The sequence below is a fragment of the Pecten maximus genome, chromosome 10, assembly GCF_902652985.1.
Source record: "Pecten maximus chromosome 10, xPecMax1.1, whole genome shotgun sequence".
Classification (NCBI taxonomy): domain Eukaryota; kingdom Metazoa; phylum Mollusca; class Bivalvia; order Pectinida; family Pectinidae; genus Pecten; species Pecten maximus.
In genome coordinates, this window is record NC_047024.1 from 29,775,269 (window position 1) to 29,796,692 (window position 21,424).

Sequence of the window (21,424 nt, forward strand, 5' to 3'; positions counted from 1 at the left end):
TTGTAGTGTTTACATAACAACCTAGGGTCTAATCCTGGTCATGGCACCAAATCTGTGAGCAATGAAAAATATCCTGCCAATAATGGGACTCGACCTTGTGGCCTCTTGCTCTGTAAGTGCAGATCCTATCAAGTTAGACCAAGCAACTGCATCCTCTTTTTTCACTAATGTATAATTTATGTGCATATACCATATCCTTCTCGGTAATGATGACAATGGCATCACAAACTGAATACTGAGAACACATGTTCACTAACAATCCATTTTCTTTTACTCACTGCCAGTACATTGTATAGATAATTTTCATAACAACTCCTTTTTTCAAATATGTATATATCACCAATGCAGAATTAATGACTGCAGTAGAACAAATAATGTCAAGAGTAAAATGTTAATTCAGTACCAATAAAGTTCAAAAAGCCATTAAAAGTTCCATACACCTAAGTATATATAGTTCCTATGTCATGTATATTATAGAGGTCTGATTACACCGGGCTAAATACCTTTAATGTCTATACAAATTCATTTGTAACAAGATGTATGTAAAAGTTTCCTTATAATAATTAAATTTACTGACTGTCACTATTGGTAAATGTATATACTATAAAGGCTGGTGACTAGTTCTGGCCAAATAGTAACAAGTTAAAATCATTGGCGAAAAAATAAATCATGTTGTATCTATAGAATATTTGAAGTACTAGCAAGTTCAAGACCATGAGTGATAAAAAAACAAAATTTAAGCAGGACTATTAAATTGTAGGGGTAGACTAATTGGAACAGGTAGTTAAATGTAAATTAAAACCATTTTTCACAAAATATTAAAACATTATCAGAAAGTATAAAATACTTCCATTACAAATAAGAGTACACACATAATGCTATTCATAATACACATACATAGTACATGTATATACATGTATCTATATATCTGGTAAAATCTGAAACCTCACACCAAATAAATCTGTTAAATTGTACAATGTTATCCAACATATAGTACTTAACCCCTGAAGTGCATGTTCAGTGACTCATTTACCAACTCATTAATGACAATCTATCACTACAATATCATTTTCGTCCACACTGGAGGGTTTTATCTCATGGTTGTCAATGTTAATAATGAAATTATGATTTAACTAGTAACCAATATTCATTTCAAAGGATGCAACTCCAAATTACCCCCCCCCCCCCCCCCCCCCCCCCCCTTGTACCAAGTCCCTGTGTTTCGATACACAGTTAATACTTTTTTCCTTCAGTTCCCTTGTAGAATAAATGTACAATTTATACTTGCCATAATTTTTATGCATTTGTATCTTCCTCATGATAAATAAATTTATCTTTTCCTTAGAAAAAAATGTAAGTGATGTATTTACATATTTTTAGCGGAAACATCTATATCAGGATGTATATTTTCAACCAGACACTATCTACATTTGATCTTTTAATAACATTTTTTTGATATTTATTTACTAATTGGACTCCCCACAATTACAGCCCTCTACCTATTAAGTTCAATGTTGGGTTTTGTCGATGAAATTTCACTTAGATTTTTTGAAAATTTAATGAAAAGTTCATAACTCATCATAATTAAGGAAGAACTTTCTTATGCGAATGGTTATTGTGTCTATTTCCTGTTACATACAACATATTTCATATCAGCGAAACATCAAATGATCTAATCTATGTTATACACAATAAATAGAATTGGAGGTGGCTGCATGTTCAAGCACTTCACCTAATTATGTAATATCTTCAAAAGTTGACTTTGATGTTCACAATAAATCCCTCTTTTCATGTCCATGCATCAATTTTTTTTCTTCATTTTTTTCTGGCCCTCCTGCATAAAAAAAATGATGATGAAAATACAGTTGAACGGATAAGTTTTCATTTTCAAAGATCAGACTGTATGATGATCAATCATAGGAAAACTAACTTTACATGGAATGAGTCTTTTGAGGACTTTACAAATTTTTCATTTATGTTGCATTTTAAAGTTTAATTAATTGAAAATTTATTGAAAGGCAATCTGTTGCAAGAATAAAATATGTAGTATAAGAAAAAATGTATTAATAATTGGCTACCTTTAATAAATATTTATGTATTACTGTCTGTAAAAGACTGAAGAACAATATAAGAAGATATAATTAACTGAAACAATAATAACATAATTAAGTAGATAGGAACTTGTTTTGAACTGATCAATTTACTGGTTCAAATAATATTTATTCACGAGGTACAGCATCTTCAAAATCCAAGAGTTCTGTTGGGGATATACCTTTTTTCAATGCACCCTTTGAATGAGACAAAGACTCTGATGTAACACTTTGTGTAGGAGACAAATCAATGAGGCTGAAAACTCTTTGAGTTCCTTCCCAGTCCATTATAAAGTCATGCATTTTTCAATGATGAAGGCAGATTTTATTTTTTCTGTTTTAAAATTTATTCATGATCATAAATCTAGCTACAAAGAGCATTGAAGACAAATAAATACATGTACCTACATAAAAATACAAAGACTGGAACATTTCTTCATTGTTGTATTATTTTCATTTGTTGCATTTTACATATTTGTAAACAATCAACAATCATTTGAACCAGCCAAAATCTTATGGGACACTAATGAATTACTTTATAATAAATATTCACAGTTAAAGAGTTTTCTAATATTTGCAATTAATATGCTACTTATATTACCTACTCATACAACCATTCATAGATATATTAATAGACAAAAACAGATGAATGTAATTTCTAAAATGTTTCAGACATACTGTTCTGACAGGACATAATCCTGCAGTGTCCAATAAGAAAATTATCAAAAGGTCACAACTCCCCCAATTTCATCGCGTTTATGATTAAAAAGCTAGTAAAGTTCATGAATTTAAACTTTGGAACCTATTGTCTTTAACAGTGTTTCAAAAAGGAGACAGATATCATTTTATTGGTGAATCCATATACATTTTGTACATGTATTATGCCATGAGAAGCTAATATATAAAGTAACACAAAATGAAATAAGAAATTCATGATAAAAAAGGAACCTTAAAACAATCCATGTAATAATCGAGTACTCCATTCCAGTACAATTCAAACATAAATATTTTACTATTTATTTGTTTTTTTCTTATTTCAGTGGAAGTGTAACAGGGTCATGTGAATAACATTTACAAAACTTTTTGGCACAAGAACTATATTTTGGTAATATATTCTGCCTGGCATAAATTATATGGCTTCAAATATACATGAACATATATATGAAAAATAAATAACTGCAAATTCTTGTCCATTGATGCAGATTAGTTAGGAAAGAAGAAACATTTGCTCAGAGGTATGATGGTAATATTGGATTTCAAACCAGTTTTATTCACTCGGGGAAATAAAATTGATCTTATAAATCAAGAAAAATTAAGATAAATAAAGAAAAATAATCTGAAAAGATAACAAAAAGTAGGACTATTTTTCTCAGTCATGTATGATTTACCCTTTCTAACATACGTATACATTGTATATGGAGCAGTCATTATATCTTTACAATCCTATACAAATGTTTTAGTTACCAAATAGTACCTTCCACACCATCTTCCTTGAAACATATTACTATAATACATAGATGTGTAAATGACAGTTAATAATTTAGTATTATCAGTTACATCATTTTACCACTAAAGCCCTCAATCAACAAGGTGATGAATCCATGTTTTTGTTACTAAATGCTCCTTGCATATTTAAATATGTTAACAAATATGTTTCAAGGCCACTGGAGTATTAAGGGCATCAAGTCAGTGAAATCCTAAAGGTACACCTTCTTAACTTTACATTAAACAACAAAAAGTAATAATTTCATACTTCATGAAAACATAGCATCCAGGATTAGTTTTTGAACATACACTTTCAACCAACCCTAATTGACAATTAAACGAATGTCGGTCATGAAGTTTGAATAATCACAACAGACAGAAAATAACCATTGTGATGCTATAAATTACTTAAGTTTATAATAATAGTTTCAAAGTTAATTTACTTCTCGGAAATCAATAACTCAAGCTATGCAGTCGCTCATCTCTGACAAAAGTTTGGTGGAGGACTGAACGAAAGGGCAACAGGATTTTGATATCCCACACTGCTCCACTGCAAGAGTTTTTTAAATATGAAAGATTTTGGTGACGTAGCAAGTGTGCTATGTCCCTAGCATATAGTGACATGAAGCAGTAACTCTGTAAATCAGAGTAAGTAATAAGACACAATTTTCATATGCTACACTTTGTCGCTTCATGTCTCAGAGGGACTCAGAGGCAAAATTTGGTGGAAAATCATTACATCTGTCCAGGAAAGTGTGATGCACTTTCAGACACCGTGAATTATCATGGTCTGTGAAGGTACCACCATGAGTAGTAAATCTTAGTTAATCTAACAAAGGCTAACATCTACATCTGAACAGACAAGCTTTGTTTTACTTCTACACCAGGCTATGTTGTAATCAGATATAATCAGATTGTAATAGAAATTATTTATTTTATCCATATTCATTGACAATTAACTTCTGACTATCTAGCTTGCTCCTACAAATTTAAATGCAAGTTGTTGTACGATATATATATATATATATTTCAATCTTCCACAGCAACTGGTCACTTTTAACACTTTGAGTATCATATATGAAGGCTTCAAATGTAACTATAAATGTCATGAGTAAGAAAGTTTGGGAAATCTTATAAAGCCATTTTTTTCATGTTTCAAACATTTTCATAATATTACACACCATAAAAATTCACCTCATTGTTAGATAAGATGCAATCGCCACAACAAAAAAACACTGACACTATGTAACAGTTTTAATATCGTCTCTTCAAAATTAAAATTTTTCTCAAGTCAGTGTATTACTGTATACTGACTACAATTACAAAACATGCATTTATAAACACTATTTTAAATACAACACTACAGACAAAATTACTTAAAATCACATTTTTCTATCAATAAAATTTTAAACACCAAGATATTTTGCCGACAATATGAACACAGCACTTCTTTGACAGCTTACATTTAATAAGTACAAATATATACGAAAATAAATATTACTTTAAATGGCGCACATGGTTTGCCTGATTTTTATAGTAAAAGTTGAAAGTCTTTGGAATATTGAGCTCCTGAAACATAGCCACTGGAGTGAGACACAAGAAGAAATGGTAGATGATCATTTATTGGCTTTTGAACTGGCCCGAGTGGTAGGACGAACCTTCTCAGGTTTACTGGTGATGTTGAAGCAGTAGATTCCAAGAAAATCACAGATTTCTTGACATACCCCTCTCGAGTACCACACAATATCTATGGTACAGTATATCTGTCGAAAAAATAAAACAAGTTATATACTTCAATTTTAGAATGATTAACTTTTTTTTAATATCAAAGCATTAGCTTGAAGGTATTAATCTTGTTACTAATTTTTCAGAAAATTGGTCAATATTTGTTTCTGTTATTGCACGGAAACAAAATATGTCTTACAGACAGAAAGAAAAACCCAAATCTATATCATCTGGACGGCTTGAGGCTTGAGATAATAAATACAGACAACTGTTGACTTTTAGTGATTAATTTGAATTCCAAAATTAACAACACAATGAATTATCAACAAGAACAAGGAACTAAATGTTTTGGTTTGATCATTTAAACACACTTTAAAACTTGAGACATTATTTTGCAGTGCTATTTTTGAATTTTGTTGTTCACAGTAAATTCGAATGGCAAGATTTGTCAACAGAAACATTTGCACTGTGCATGTACTGAATAAAGATGATTGCTTGAAGTAACATTTCTAAGGTAGCAGAACAACATCAATATAGATCTATTAAACTGAAAAAAACATTTTCAAAAATTTTTGTATGCATGCATGCACATTACAAATTGTTCATATTTTTATAATATGACAGTAAATATTGAAAACATATACATATTGAAAGTCTCTGAAATATCTTGGATACCAAATAAAAATGGAAGATCCTAAAAAAAACAACAACACTTTTTTTAATATGAAAGGCTGCTCAAAAATCTCTGTGGTCCAGTATAATATAAACATTTATCTCAGGGCAATGCATACAGATATGTATTTTTATTTGACCTGGTATACAGAATGTTATAAACAAATACAGGAGACCCCAAGAATCAGATTGAAATTTCAACAATTTTGTTAAAACTTTCAGGGGTTTATTTACTCTCGTACATCTGTACCACAAACTGATCATATTTTAGCACTATAAAGTCTCTTTGTGCCGAGTGCCTTCCACTAAATTATGACTACACATATTTCTGGTTTCTGTTTATCATTTCTTATGGCAAGTTAAGTAATGTTGGTGCAACAACTATCATTGCATTAATCCATTTTAATCCAAATTATGTAGTTTATATGCGTTAACATTTGAGTGCACTTAAATAAATATGTTAACAGCAAAAGTATTTTGTACTAAAACAATTTTGTATTTAACAAAGTATATTAAAAAGATATTTATTTATTCACACACATTAATGTAGCTAGTATAGAAACCAACTTACACAGCATATCCATAAGAGCAGATACTCTGGAACAAGCACATTGAAATACTGGTTAAAAAACAACATGGCCGGCCCAACTAGACTGGAATCCAACATTGCCATCTCACTCTTCGTCATGTGTGCTATCTGTAAACCATAACAATGATACATCTAACTTTTTACTATGTACATGTACATGTGTATGCTATTTCAAATAGTCACTCTTTAGCCAATCTTGTTGTTAGGGCTATTCCATTAAAATATCTACCTGTCCCCAGGACTCCACAATAAATCACTTCTATCCATGGTGGGATTGCCTTCCTATTACCTCTGTGTAATTTATTAAATAAATTCTATTGGTGGTAGCCCTTAACCAAACCTGGATTCCTGGGGTGGGGTAGATGGTTTACTGGATAAGCCCTTATTGGATTTATATATATAGTATATATCTATTTTTTTTCATAAAAAAATCACTTAAATCTCGGATTGACTTACCACAAGTCTGTTGGTGACCTTGGCTGTCACCATACCAAAGCTGATGAGGTACAGACATGGATGGTCTTGGAATAAATTTGATGTCGATTTTGTAGCAATCATGACAGCTAAACCTAGTACAATGCCAATAGGAACTACTGGGAATATGGTACTAGTGTCCTGCAAACACCAGAAATCAGAAATGTTGTCAGTCAACAATCTTATAAAAGTCCATACATAAAACCAATACTACATGTACTCAGAAGATTATCTCACTTCTGCAGCATCTTATGTAAAATATGTAGTACACTGTTGTTAGTATGTACCAGCATTCTTTTCAGGGTGTTGTTAGTTGCCATGCTCCTACATTTCTTTTACTATGCTGCAAGTGCAGTGTTTTTTTCCTATAAGTGAAAACAAGGAAGTAGAGATAGAATTTAATGTTGTAATTAACAGGACCATGTGTTTTCATTGATTGTAGTAGTAAACAGAAGGGAGAATGAATTTCAATGAAATTATGCAGTATACAATAATCAAGAGGCCCATAGGGCCTGTATTGTGGCTAAGCATTTTCATTTATAGTAATGTAATAAATATAACGTATTATTCAGAAAGAATTATGAATTGATTTTAGTGAATTCAGTTGAAAAACCTTCAATAAAGATATCAAGTTTTTACTTCCCTAATTGAGTCTTGCCCTTCTGCCTCAAAAGATGAAAGGAAAGACCCTTGTTTTAAACAACAACAATAATAAAATCCTCTTCAATCAATATTGTTTCAGATAAAATCTGACCAATACAAATTCTAAAATAGCTGTTATTATCAAAATGTAACAATTACTGATGTGTTGGAAATATTTTGAAAAAAAAATTACTGAATTCAGTTGAAAACTTTAATCCATGCCAATATTACATTATCTGTACAGCAAATTTTTAAGATTTACTACAATTTACATATTGACTCCATCCCTGTTCTTCAGACCAAATTGCTACAAAGGATTTCTAAGAATTTCCCAAATTTTCCCTATAGGACTCTAACTCTCATGCCCATGGTAGCTCAGGCCCAAGATTAATACAAAATTAATTCTCCTTCTTCAAAGATGCTTTTAAAAATATACGTATATTGTGAAAATCAACTCATTTTTGACTCCAGAATAAATTTGTAGTAGCATTTAAAAGAAAAAAAGTAAATGGATGACAAAAGACAGACATAATAGCAAGACATCGGATCATCAACGGCCCTTTGGCCAGGTCTCAGTTGATGTAAATGCAGGTAACTTTCATTTTCAAGATGTAACCTAAATCTAATGTAACTGACAATATCAACCTAAAAATACAAAAGGTTAAAGCAGAAGGCAGATATACTCATTATCAAATAAAATTTCATTAAGACATGTTGTTGTGCATGAAAGCTTTGTGCATGAACATTTATAACCAAGAAGAACACACACATGTATATAATTTTTCACTAGATCAATATGATTATGTACAATTGAAAATAATGGGCATACATGCATGTTAGGTGTCACGGTAAAATCCCCAGCAATATAAGGGATGCTATTTTTAGTTTGTGGTTACATAGGGAGAGAATTGTATATTACAGTCTCACAATCTAAATTGTGATAAAAAAAATTGTTGTTTCTCAAGCTGGCTTGCCTAACAGGTATTCAAAAGTTCATTTTGTATTATATCAAAAAAAAAGTGGCGGATTCTATTGAAAATTCTGTTATTTGAAATTTGAAAGAAAATTCATAGGGTGGAGGTTGAGGTGGAGGAAGGAGACATGATTTGATGTGATGACGATGACATTTTCTTTCCAAAGCCATGTGTATTCTACAGCTGGAAAAGCAAGGGGAGATAACTGCATTCATACAGGCTGTGATGAAAGCGGTTAGGCTCAATAATGTAGCCTGTACATCATTTAACTACATTTAGTCATAGGTTTATTATATACAGATGTATAGAATTAACAATATATGTAATACTTAACATAATGCTATAATAATAACAAATTTTCCATTCATGAAATCATCACCGTCACTATTTATTTTTCTTCTATGTATACTATTTTGTATAATATTGCTTAGGAATATTAACTTTACAGTCAATAAATACTGAAATGTTCATCATTTGCATTTGTAAATAAATGTTAAGAAGAATTTGAACTTTTGTTATTTATATAGGAATTATTATAGCCATCTTGAATAGCCTTTAGGTCATAACAGCTCACATGGATGTGAATATGAATTGAAGGTCACTGGACATGGCAAATGTTGTGTAATCGTTTATGTTAGTGCAAACACAACGGACACAACAAGAAAATAATGATGTGTAAATGAAGCCATATATTTCTAACTCAAACATGAGACAAATTACAATTGGTTTTCAGATTTAAATGGGGGCCCTTGATGACAATCACATTAATGTAATCCAAGTAACACCATGCTCTCAAAATAAGAGCAGGCACCTTGACATAACCTTCCAGAGAACTTTCATTAATTAGACAATCAAATGTTAAAAGCAATCGACAAGAAAAAGAACATCTATAGATTCCTCAGTTAGGAAGTTTACATTTGGTTTAAATTCTTTTTATTTCTCAGTGATTTTTACCAATATCTACAGTATGAGATTATCTACTCTAATTTACAGTATAAAGTTGTCTATAATTGCAATATGATATAATCCACCTTTATTTACAGCATGACAGATTTTTTTGAAGCTGTTTTACTGTACAAGATTATATATCCTGATTTAGTGCATGTTGGAGGTTATCTACCCTGATTACCAGTACAAGATTATCTACCCTGATTTAGTGTATGATGGAGGTTTTCTACCTTGAATTAGTGTATGGTGGAGGTTATCTACCCTTATTTAGTGTATGATGGAGGTTATCTACCCTTATTTAGTGTTTGATGGAGGTTATTTATCCTGATTTGGTGTATGTTGGAGGTTATCTGCCCTGATTTAGTGTTTGATGGAGGTTATTTATCCTGATTTAGTGTATGTTGGAGGTTATCTGCCCTGATTTATAGTACAAGATTATCTACCCTGATTTGGTGTATGATGGAGGTTATCTACCCTTATTTAGTGTTTGATGGAGGTTATTTATCCTGATTTAGTGTATGTTGGAGGTTATCTGCCCTGATTTATAGTACAAGATTATCTACCCTGATTTAGTGTATGTTGGAGGTTATCTACCCTAATTAGTGTATGATGGAGGTTATCTATCCTGATTTAGTGTATGTTGGAGGTTATCTACCCTTATTAACAGTACAAGATTATCTACCCTGATTTAGTGTATGATGGAGGTTATCTACCCTGATTTAGTGTATGATGGAGGTTATCTACCCTTATTTAGTGTATGATGGAGGTTATATACCCTTATTTAGTGTATGATGGAGGTTATCTATCCTGATTTAGTGTATGTTGGAGGTTATCTACCCTTATTTAGTGTATGATGGAGGTTATATACCCTTATTTAGTGTATGATGGAGGTTATCTATCCTGATTTAGTGTATGTTGGAGGTTATCTACCATTATTAACAGTACAAGATTATCTACCCTGATTTAGTGTATGATGGAGGTTATCTACCCTGATTTAGTGTATGATGGAGGTTATCTACCCTTATTAACAGTACAAGATCATCTACCCTGATTGAGTGTGTACGAGGAAGATTATCTACCCTGACTCACAGTACAAGATGTTGGAGGTTATCCACTCTGATTTATAGTACAAGATTATCTATCCTGATTTATAGTACAAGATTATCTACCCTGATTGAGTATTTAAGGGAGGTTATCTACCCTGATTGAGTGTTTAAGGGAGGTTATCCACCTTGATTTGGCATGTATGAGGGAGGTTATTATCATCCCTGATTTACAGAATAAGATCATCTATCCTGATTTAGTGTATGACGGAGGTTATCTACCCTGATTTATAGTACAATATTATCTACTCTGATTTAGTGTATGATGGAGGTTATCTACTCTGATTTAGTGTATGATGGAGGTTATCTACTCTGATTTAGTGTATGACGGAGGTTATCTACCCTGATTTATATTACAAGATTATCTATCCTGATTTAGAGTATGACGGAGGTTATCTACCCTGATTTATAGTACAATATTATCTACTCTGATTTAGTGTATGACGGAGGTTATCTACCCTGATTTAAAATACAAGATTATCTATCCTGATTTAGTGTATGACGGAGGTTATCTACCCTTATTTAGTGTATGTTGGAGGTTATCTACCCTTTTTTAGTGTATGTTGGAGGTTATCTACCCTTATTTAGTGTATGATGGAGGTTATCTACCCTTATTTAGTGTATGATGGAGGTTATCTACCCTTATTTAGTGTATGATGGAGGTTATCTACCCTTATTTAGTGTATGATGGAGGTTATCTACCCTTATTTAGTGTATGATGGAGGTTATCTACCCTTATTTAGTGTATGACGGAGGTTATCTACCCTGATTTATAATACAAGATTTTCTATCCTGATTTAGCGTATGATGGAGGTTATCTACCCTGATTTAGAGTATGATGGAGGTTATCTACCCCGATTTATATAACAAGATTATCTACCCTGATTTAGAGTACAAATGATAAAGGACCTAGTGATTTCAAGAGACAAGTATTGATATCTGCAGGTCCGACAAGATTGTAAAAATTAATATAATGAAGAAACCTTGAAATGGTGTGGCCTCATAAACGAACATGTCCCTGGTTTGCAGTACAAATTATCTACCCTGATTTTCAGTACAAGATTATCTTCCATGATTTAAAGTACAAGATTATCTACCCAAATCTATAATTACATACAGATTATCTCCCTTGAATCACTATAAAAGATTATCTGTCCTAAATTACAGTTCAAGGTTATCTACACTGAACTTAACTCCTTAGTGCTAAAACTAGAATGGTTACCCTTAATTTGGCACAGACTGATAGTGGTCCTGACTTACTTACCCTATCGGACTCTTGCTCCTCACAATTCTACAATTGATGAAACAGGACTGGGACAAGGTTTTCAGATAGATTAAAAACACATCATGCATATATGCCCTTGATTTCTCATGTACATATATCGGTTTGTTCAATTTGTTGTAATGGTATTTAAAATAATGAAAGTGTGTGCATGTAAATAATGGTCTCAAAATAAAGTTGTCTTTCTCATACTCGAATAAAAGCACTAAAATTTTAAATAGAGCAAACAAGTAGACTACAGATAAACTCAGAATATTTAAAGATTGATTTTAGCAACTAAAAGACTTGTCACCTTGTTGTTAGTCATAGCAAGATTTTGATTATTGTGGACTAAAGGGTAAATTTATCATAGAAAGCTAAATGTCTAGCAGATAAAATCAGAACAGCAAACAGCAGTATTCTAATCCTACTTGCAGGATTTGGTACTCAGAAAGAGAAGAAAGTTGTTATACCAGTCTCTGATCAATAAATATACATTGAACATGCTTATATGGTTTATATACATTACAGGTACTCATTATAAAATTTTGTCTAAACTCTTAGGAGAACGATCAATACAGCTGTACATGATCAAATACCTGTTGACACTGATATATATATAATATTATTATTATTGTATATTGTATTTATAATTTCATTTCCACCAGATATAGTATCATTCATGAGATTATTAATTATTAATTTTTTTCTTACATTTGGGTTGTAAATTTTTTTAATGAAATAATCTATCCTCTCCAGGATATTCAATATAATTCACTATAGTCAAACTTACAGCAATTGTCGACTTATTTTTTCCGATGCCTCCAGAGAAGATGATTTTTAGGTTTTCTTTACAGTGAAAAAGTGCTGGAATTAGCGAGCCAATCACAGCCAATGCTCGGAGAGTCATACCAACCCCTGGAACCTGTAAATATAAAATCAAGTTGATTCATAATCTTATATAATGGTCGATTTTTCATACATGTAATAGATATAACGTTCAGTGCACCTCGGAAGATATGTAGATAGCTACTGCAATTCATATCCACAATGAAAATGGCAAAAAATTCCTTTAAATTCATATATTTACTTTATGATGATTTGAAATTTAAAAACATAAAGAACAAAGTCATTTTTAAATTTCTAACTTTTGACAGCTATATATACAAATAGATGTAAAATTAATGGAACAGCCCATGCACCATGCCATCTTTTACCGTGTCCTTCCGCAGTTTCCAGTATTTTTTGTTTTGTTTTTTATTCAAAACAAAAAATCATCAAATAACATCAAAAACAAAAATTCATGATAAATCATATTTATGTGAACATATTGGCAAAGAAAACACATTTTATAGAAATGAAACAGGGACTATTTTTCTTTTTTTCTGTATTAATATTTAACTGATGCATTGTGTGGAAAATCAGCGTGTAAAATGATGTTTTCATACTGTATTTATAGTGTTTTCATTGTCAAATGTTTGTTGTTTTAACTCGGTATATCTATATAAAAAATCGACACTCAGAATGTAAATAGAGATAGAAAGCAAAATGTGACAATAAACAGAATCATTTTAAGGTATTTTCATGATAATACTGAATGTTATATCAGAGGACACTAATTACAGATAGTATACATGTATATGATGAAAGGCAAAATATGACATTGGTCGGGGGAATGTGATATAAAACAAACTGTTACATTAACTGGAAATGTTTAGGTTTTTTTTTTTTTAATATTCTTCATATATATTACAGATCAAAGATACATGCATCAAAGTAGACAACTTTCCGAAATTTATAATCTGTAAGAGCCACAGGAACTAAGCACAGCTACCCCTCCCTTACCCTGTTCCCATTATCCATATTGACATTAAAAAATACATAAGAACATGGGGATTGAGGATCTGTGCCAAGTCCCTGTGCAATAAACAAATGTCAATGTAAAATGTACCCTCAGGCAATTAGAAGAAAAAATATAACATTATCTTTTTCTTGCATCCTATTTTCAAGGTAAGAGACAAGTTTCTACATATAATCATAAAGCACAAATGGTGTAATAGTAAGTTATTGTAAAATCTTTACAGGTCATGTGCTATTCAGTGGACATGATACTTACAACTGTGTCCCAAAATCCTGGTCCTATTATTGCACTTATAAAATAAACTCCTATAATTCCAAACTGGCTCTCTGTTACATCAAATCTGAAAAAAAATGAAAATAACACTTATAGTTTGAAACATTCATATATACAGAAGTGTATACATTTGTATTCTAAAGATAAACATATTATACATTTATCACAACATAATGTTGCAGAAATTGTAAGCATTCAAATCTTTGTTGTTCAATTTAAAAGTCATATTTGGATATATGTACCAACCTATTAAAAATCAGAGTTCCTGTAACATAAGTCTGCCAATGAGCTTGGTAAAATAGATACAACCCCGCTAACACTTCGAACATCATATAGGATGGCTCTTCCCCCATTTTCATAGCTGTAGTTAATCCCACTGTCACAAAAACTGAAAAGAAAATAATACAAGGTACAATAATGCTCATTTCTTACAATAAATATATATATTGGTCTAGACAAGGCATAAAATGTCAGTTTAGTGTAATATAGGCCAAAATACCAGGGTAGGTAGGTAAAATATTTTTTTATATAATTTTGGCATTGTGTGGCCATTTGCTTATCCCTTATACACTTGTATGGTTGAACATTAAGTTACTAATTATATATAAATATCCTTTCTGAAGCACTTTGTTTTTAAGTTGCAGCATGATAACTGGAATCCAGTGTATTAAACACAGTGAAACATTCAAGTGATCTAGGTTATTTATAGCACAGATATCTAGTCTATTGAATTAGCAGTAAAGGGTAGTAAATGTCCAAAAATTAAAGACATTTAATTTTCTATAAGCAAAAAAACGTCTAGGTCAGGGGTACAAACTAGGTAGGGAAGGGAAACCCTATGGGTGTATATATGCTAATGTAACTTTCAGTGACATGCATCTTATTTCCAAAAGTATTCATTAACTTTAATTAAAGCAACTTTAACTTTAACTTATTTGACCAATATAATGGTTAACATCAAATAATAACATTATCAAAATGATGCTATTCAATAACAAGAGATCCCAGAGGGATCTTGGCGCCCACCATTGGATGATCTTTATAGGTTCCATGTCAGATTGATCTTTTCTCTATTTTTCCCTTCCTCTTACTAATCTGTATAAATTGAGAAACATCCCTCCAGTACTTTTCAAGCAAGGGGAACCTATATATGAAATTTGAGATTTAGCGATAATGACTGTCTGTATGTTGGCCATGGTGTTTTCAGATTGGTCCCAAAATGCAATACGAGGGACCAAGGGGAACCTACATATGAAATTTGAGAAAGATCCCTTCAGTACCTTCTGTAGAATATATAGCGATAACAAACATCACTTGTCAAAATCTAAGATTGCTGCCTGTCAGCCATGCTGTTTTTAGAATGGTTCCAAAATGCAATATGCATAACTAGGGACCAAGTGGAACCTACATATGAAATTTGAGAAAGATCCCTTCAGTACTTTCTGAGAAATAGTATAGCGATAACATACTTTAATTGTAAAAATCCAAGATGGCTGCCTGTTGGCCATGTTGTTTTCCGAGTCGACTGGTCCCAAAATGCAATATGCATAACTAGGCACCAAGGGGAACCTACATATGAAATTTGAGAAAGATCCCTTCAGTACTTTCTGAGAAATAGCGATAACAAACTTCAATTGTTAAAATCCAAGATGGCTGCCTGTCGGCCATGCTGTTTTCCAATTGGTCTCAAAATACAATATGCATAACTAGGCACCAAGGGGAACCTACATATGAAATTTGAGAAAGATCCCTTCAGTACTTTCTGAGAAATAGCGATAACAAACTTCAATTGTTAAAATCCAAGATGGCTGCCTGTCGGCCATGTTGTTTTTCAATTGGTCTCAAAATGCAATATGCATAACTAGGCACCGAGGGGAACCTACATATGAAATTTGAGAAAGATCCCTGCATTACTTTCTGAGAAATAGCGATAACAAACTTCAATTGTTTACGGACGGAGGGACGGACGACAGACGCAGGGCGATTTGAATAGCCCACCATCTGATGATGGTGGGCTAAAAATCAAATGAAATGAATTTCTATAAAGAAATATTTTCTATTCTGTACTCATGATCATGCATAACTGTACTTCAGGTATATCAGCTAAGTTGATAAACTCTGTACCCGATTAAGTACCATTAAACTGACTCACACACGTAGACTTTAGTACAGCCTCGAATTCACCTAAACAGGAAATTCATTACTTGAGCTTATTGTCTACAAAACTGTGTACAATTTTACAGAAACATAGATACAGGAACAGATGTACAAGTTGTAAACACTACTGAAGTAATTTACTATGCTTGACAGTTCAAAATTGATTTTTTTTCCTGGTAACAGCTTGTGTCTTTTCCTGTCATGATCAACAAACTGGCTTAGACCTATTTTACACATGTATGTAAGAATCATTTTAAATTTTCACTAACACCCCTATAGCTATATATAGTACATGTACAGCAGGATCTTATCCCCCCCCCCCCCCCCCCCCCCCCCTCTATAAATCCTGCCTCCAAATGATTAATTAGAATTTTTTCTTGGAAATACAACTTATTTACTGTCTACAGTGGTTATTTCAACCCTAAATCTAACTGTTTTACTTTATTGAGCAGACCCCTCTCTGTAACTGACTGTGATAGTATTCTACATGTCTTGTCTCTTATGACTATATAGCCTGAATGACACTGACTAATTATCTGCTTTATATACTCAGAATTATAAAGACCATGTACATTAGTATAAAGGTTCATCAGACCATCAAGCTAAAATAAAATACCAGCAAGACATCAATCCTGGCCTGCATTAAAATGCTTTTTTTTGTAAGTACATTAAATAATGCTGCAATAATTTGATTCTATTTTGGAAATCTAATGTTTTTAATATTTAGTCAGTTTTTTTTCCTTTTTTTTTTTTACTGGTGGACAAGTTTGAACAATTTAACCTTAAAATATAGCATGTTCTTATTTGAAACAGTTCTGACCATGACTACACTCTACTCCCAGTTCATTTTTTGTCTGTACAAATATATATACGACAACAGCATACAAAATAAAATCACGACTGGATATATATGATGAATAATTTGATCTCACAAGGAATATACATTTGTCCAAATGGCATGATGTCATTTTTTTCAACATTGATTTAATTTAAAACTCTTTGCTATATATGGTTCATAAAATGTTGTATAATAAACATGCAAGAGTGAAAATAATGTATACGTATAGATAAGAAATTAATCAATTTGCAATTTTAAGTTTTCCTGAAAATTTGGGGTGCAAATTAAAGAGAACACCAAACTTAGGAGTCAGTATATATTTTCCTAAAATCAAACTCTTGCATTTTCCTGAAACATTGTAATGAGTTATAAACAATTTTATACAGTATCACGTGCACTGGTCAGAACTGTTCTATAACTAGTCATTGTTAATATATACCCATGGTTGATTGTGCTTCACTCATTAGATAAGTGATGTAGCACAATCAACTGTGATGTGGATGATGAGTATGGCCATTTAAATATAAAGTGACCAAGGAAATGATTGTTACAGTAATACTTGAGAAAAGTAAGAAGCTTACCAGTAGACACTGAATCACAGCCATGATCAAACAGCTCCCCAAGAGGAGTACTGTTACCCGTCCTCCTTGCCTGTTTTCCATCTATGGCATCTAATGACTGGTACAGAAACAGCCCAATCCCACACAGGAGATAACATATTCTTGGTGCCTATGAAAAGCATGATTAATATTAGCTTACATTTAACTTATTTCTTATTTCACAATTGTTGTAAAATTAAATGAGTTTACATTATGAATCATCTATAAAAGTAACATAAAAACCAGTGACATCTGCATGACATGTACTGTACACCAAATGCTCAGCGATCTATTTGAGGTTTTTTTATGATTTATATATATGGTATATATATATATCATATGTCATTGATATTTCGTTTCATGAAAAAATTTCCATGGAGGCCGACACAAAACACAAAATGATTTAAATTATGGGGAGTGTTGATTGGTGGAGTTATTGGAGGGGATATGCCCCAGGAGGAAATTTGATTTTTTATAGACCTTTCAAGCACTTTAACGTGTTCTAGTGCCAATTTTCTGGTATAATAAAATAAAGAACAATTACTAATTGTAATGGGAAACATTTACAGAAGTTGGCCAAATGACCCTGCAGTCGTACCGCTGTTTTCGCCATCCCTCAAAACCACTAAACACTAATTTTCAACCAAATGGAATAATATTTAAATTTCGACAAATTCGAGCCTAGTAAATGACGACCATTTTTATTATTTGAAATGTGAAAGTGAGGTTACAAGAGTGACCTGTGTTTCATGATGTAAATCCGACAATATCTAAAGAAGAATATTTTAGCTTAGTTGCATTGTTAACTTACTATCCTTGTGTTTGTCACCAGGGACAACTGAATGGTGTCATTATAAGTTATTAGAAGTTATTCTTTCCCCTATCACACTATATCTGGGTATTCTGGTATTTTTTGGATTAGGCTTGAAGCTACTTGCCGCTGACGCGGAGGCTATGTCCATAACAGGATCCAAACAAATGGTACCTTTACTGCTGTGTCAGAAATACAAAGAAAATTCCTTTGACAAGCTTTAAAAAGATTCTATCATTTGGCTAGTACCTGCCGCTTTCTTCATTTTCAAATTATGTCTACGTGTTTATTTTCTCAATACTAAGTATTCTAAAAAAAAAAAAAAAATACAAAAAAAAACATTAACAATCAAAGATTCAGGATTTTTTTTTTAAATTATGTGTATGCACTTGCGTACCCGCGTATAGGAAGCTACGTATACGTCCCTGGACACTGAAGACGCTGACACCGGGGATAGAGCAATAGCTCCACTGGACTTCATCTCAGCCAGCTATTTTTGCTTGTGTATTTCTTTTTATTTATGAAAATTGGTAAGAAATTTAATAAGCTTTTATGAATTATGGGACCTTGTCCAATCAGAGGCTGTTTCTAAATCACTTGATGCTAGCTCACTGTACCTTCCTGTTGGATGACAAAAAGGTTTTGGAAAAAGCTGTTTAGTACTGCAACAAGCTGTTCATAAATCATGTTCTTGGTCTCAAATTAAAGGAAAGATGTAATGAAAAAAAAAAGAAATTTTAACTTTCATTGCGATTGAAACATATATTTTATCTTAATGCAACTTAACAATAAAACAATTTAATTTATAATTAATAAACAGAACAATTTATAATCAAACAGAACAATTTTTAAAGACAACAATGATTGGACATCATCAACATTGTGGTTGATGAAAAGAACCATGAAGGGATATATGCTAGTTCACTAAAACTGGCCATAATCACAAGCTCTGAATTCAGGCGACTTGCAGCTAGAATTTTGAGGCCTATAATCAGTGGCTTTTAGCGGATAAGATACATATGATCAGGAAAGGGTATGTGAGCGCATGAAGAAATACAATCCCTCATTCCCCTGTCATGTGATCACATCCAATTACTGTTATTATGTTATTATATGATGAAATATTTTTACATCATTTCCACATTTAGCTAGATTTTTTTAGTAATATGACTGATATATAGTAGATCTATTCTACAGAATCCGTAATGGAAATTCTATAACTATTATATTACAGCCATCTTTAAGCTTATCGGAAGTTAAATACGGGTCATCTTGACCAAATTTCTGCCTATCAGCCGGGTTAACTTTGATCCCAGCTGTGTGATTTAGACACGACACATTTAGGGACAATTCGGTTACAGAGTGATTCCCAGCGTACTAGACCGTACCTCTGTCTTAGCGTCGGACGAGAACAACACGAGAAATAATGTCGTGACGATGTTGATGAAGAGCCCAACACTTGTAATGGTGTTAGGAGCCCATGTTTCTGGAATCTGCTCGACCAACCATCGCCAGAACTTCTGCATCTGTGGCTCGAGAATCGACTGTCCCTGTGCACTGTACTTGTGCTCTTTCAACCTCTTCAGCTGTGTTTGCGTCAAAAAATCCGTCATTGTGCTGATTCTATTGACGATCACAAAGTTTTTAAGTTAAAGGCCAATAAAATGACGCTAGTTGTGTATCCTCATACATGTACACATGTCTTTCACTTCGTACTCTGACCTCACTTCCCAAAACAAACCTACAAGTTGGCGAGCCGGCGAAACGCATGCGTGTCACATTTGACATACTTCCGGGTCGTAGGGTCATTGGGTGCATATGTGCATGTGTGTGTAAATGGACTTGCCTAAGTCCGAAACGAGTTGGAATTTTTATACAACCGTCATTGCGTCTTTTTAAAGAATTATTGAAAGACACGACGTTACACAATAAATAACAGAAACAATTTATTAATTAAAATCTGACATTAAACACGAAGAACATTTTACAACAAAAGCTGTAGTTCTGAAAATTATATAAAATATCAGAAAGGGAAAGAAAACTAAATCTGAAAGTGAAGCAAAACTATTTTAATGATATGAAATATTCAACAGGCAAACTTGAAAAATATGGTGTTTAATGTGAGAGTTGATTAATGGGTACTGGGCAGATATGACATCGTACACACCGATGCCGATATGATAATGTTGGAAGGGAATTTAATTATTTAACGGGTTTTACGTCCACTATTACGGCCTTGCGGCCTTTCAGATGTTTGAATGGAAATCATAAATGTGAGACATTTTATATAGCTTGGACAGTGGAAGTTATAACTTAGTTGCGTCACAGACTGTCACACTTAGTTGCGTCACAGACGGTCACACTTTACTTAGTTGCGTCACAGACGGTCACACTTAGTTGCGTCACAGACGGTCACACTTAGTTGCGTCACATATCTAGACGGTCACACTTAGTTGCGTCACAGACTGGATTCCAAATTATCGACTTTCTACAACACACAAAACTTTCTTACCTTCTGGAACTCTTTAGATGATGTTATACAATCTCTACCGCTATTATCTTTTAAATTACCTCTCTCCCAAAATGTTCCCAAAACTCAGCCCTGCTTCTATAGTTACGGAGAAAGAAAATTAAATATTATACATGCTAGGCTAAGACACCATTGTAGCTCCCTTAAAGATGATCTCTTCCATGTGAATCTAGTTCAAGACTCACAATGTGCATATGGTGGGCATTTTTGTGAAAATGGATACCATTTCCTTTTTGAGTGTCAATATGTTTCCACTGCCCGTTCAGACATATTTTGGTAACGAAGCCTTGGCTTTGGAAGTAAATAATTATGTGTTTGAACATGTGCAGGCCTTCATCAAATCCAGCAAGAGATTTTAAACATGCAAGTTGTATCTATCTTTATATCACTAT

At 32.6% G+C, this 21,424-nt stretch overlaps 1 protein-coding gene across 2 annotated transcripts; it reads right to left on the reverse strand.

The window, feature by feature from the left end:
* Positions 1-2,519: 2,519 nt before the first annotated feature.
* LOC117335545 (choline/ethanolaminephosphotransferase 1-like) lies at positions 2,520-20,258 on the reverse strand. 2 transcript variants are annotated; one of them, XM_033895615.1, is made up of 9 exons: positions 19,891-20,258; positions 17,674-17,821; positions 14,344-14,485; positions 14,080-14,164; positions 12,757-12,888; positions 11,967-11,993; positions 7,018-7,176; positions 6,544-6,669; positions 2,520-5,338 (listed from the first exon to the last, which is right to left on the reverse strand). In XM_033895615.1, exons 1-9 carry the CDS (start codon positions 20,113-20,115, stop codon positions 5,192-5,194), a joined length of 1,191 nt encoding a protein of 396 aa, XP_033751506.1. In that variant the 5' UTR covers positions 20,116-20,258; the 3' UTR covers positions 2,520-5,191. The 2 variants fall into 2 exon arrangements, with proteins under 2 accessions (XP_033751506.1, XP_033751507.1); XM_033895616.1 differs by lacking the exon at positions 11,967-11,993.
* Positions 20,259-21,424: the final 1,166 nt, after the last annotated feature.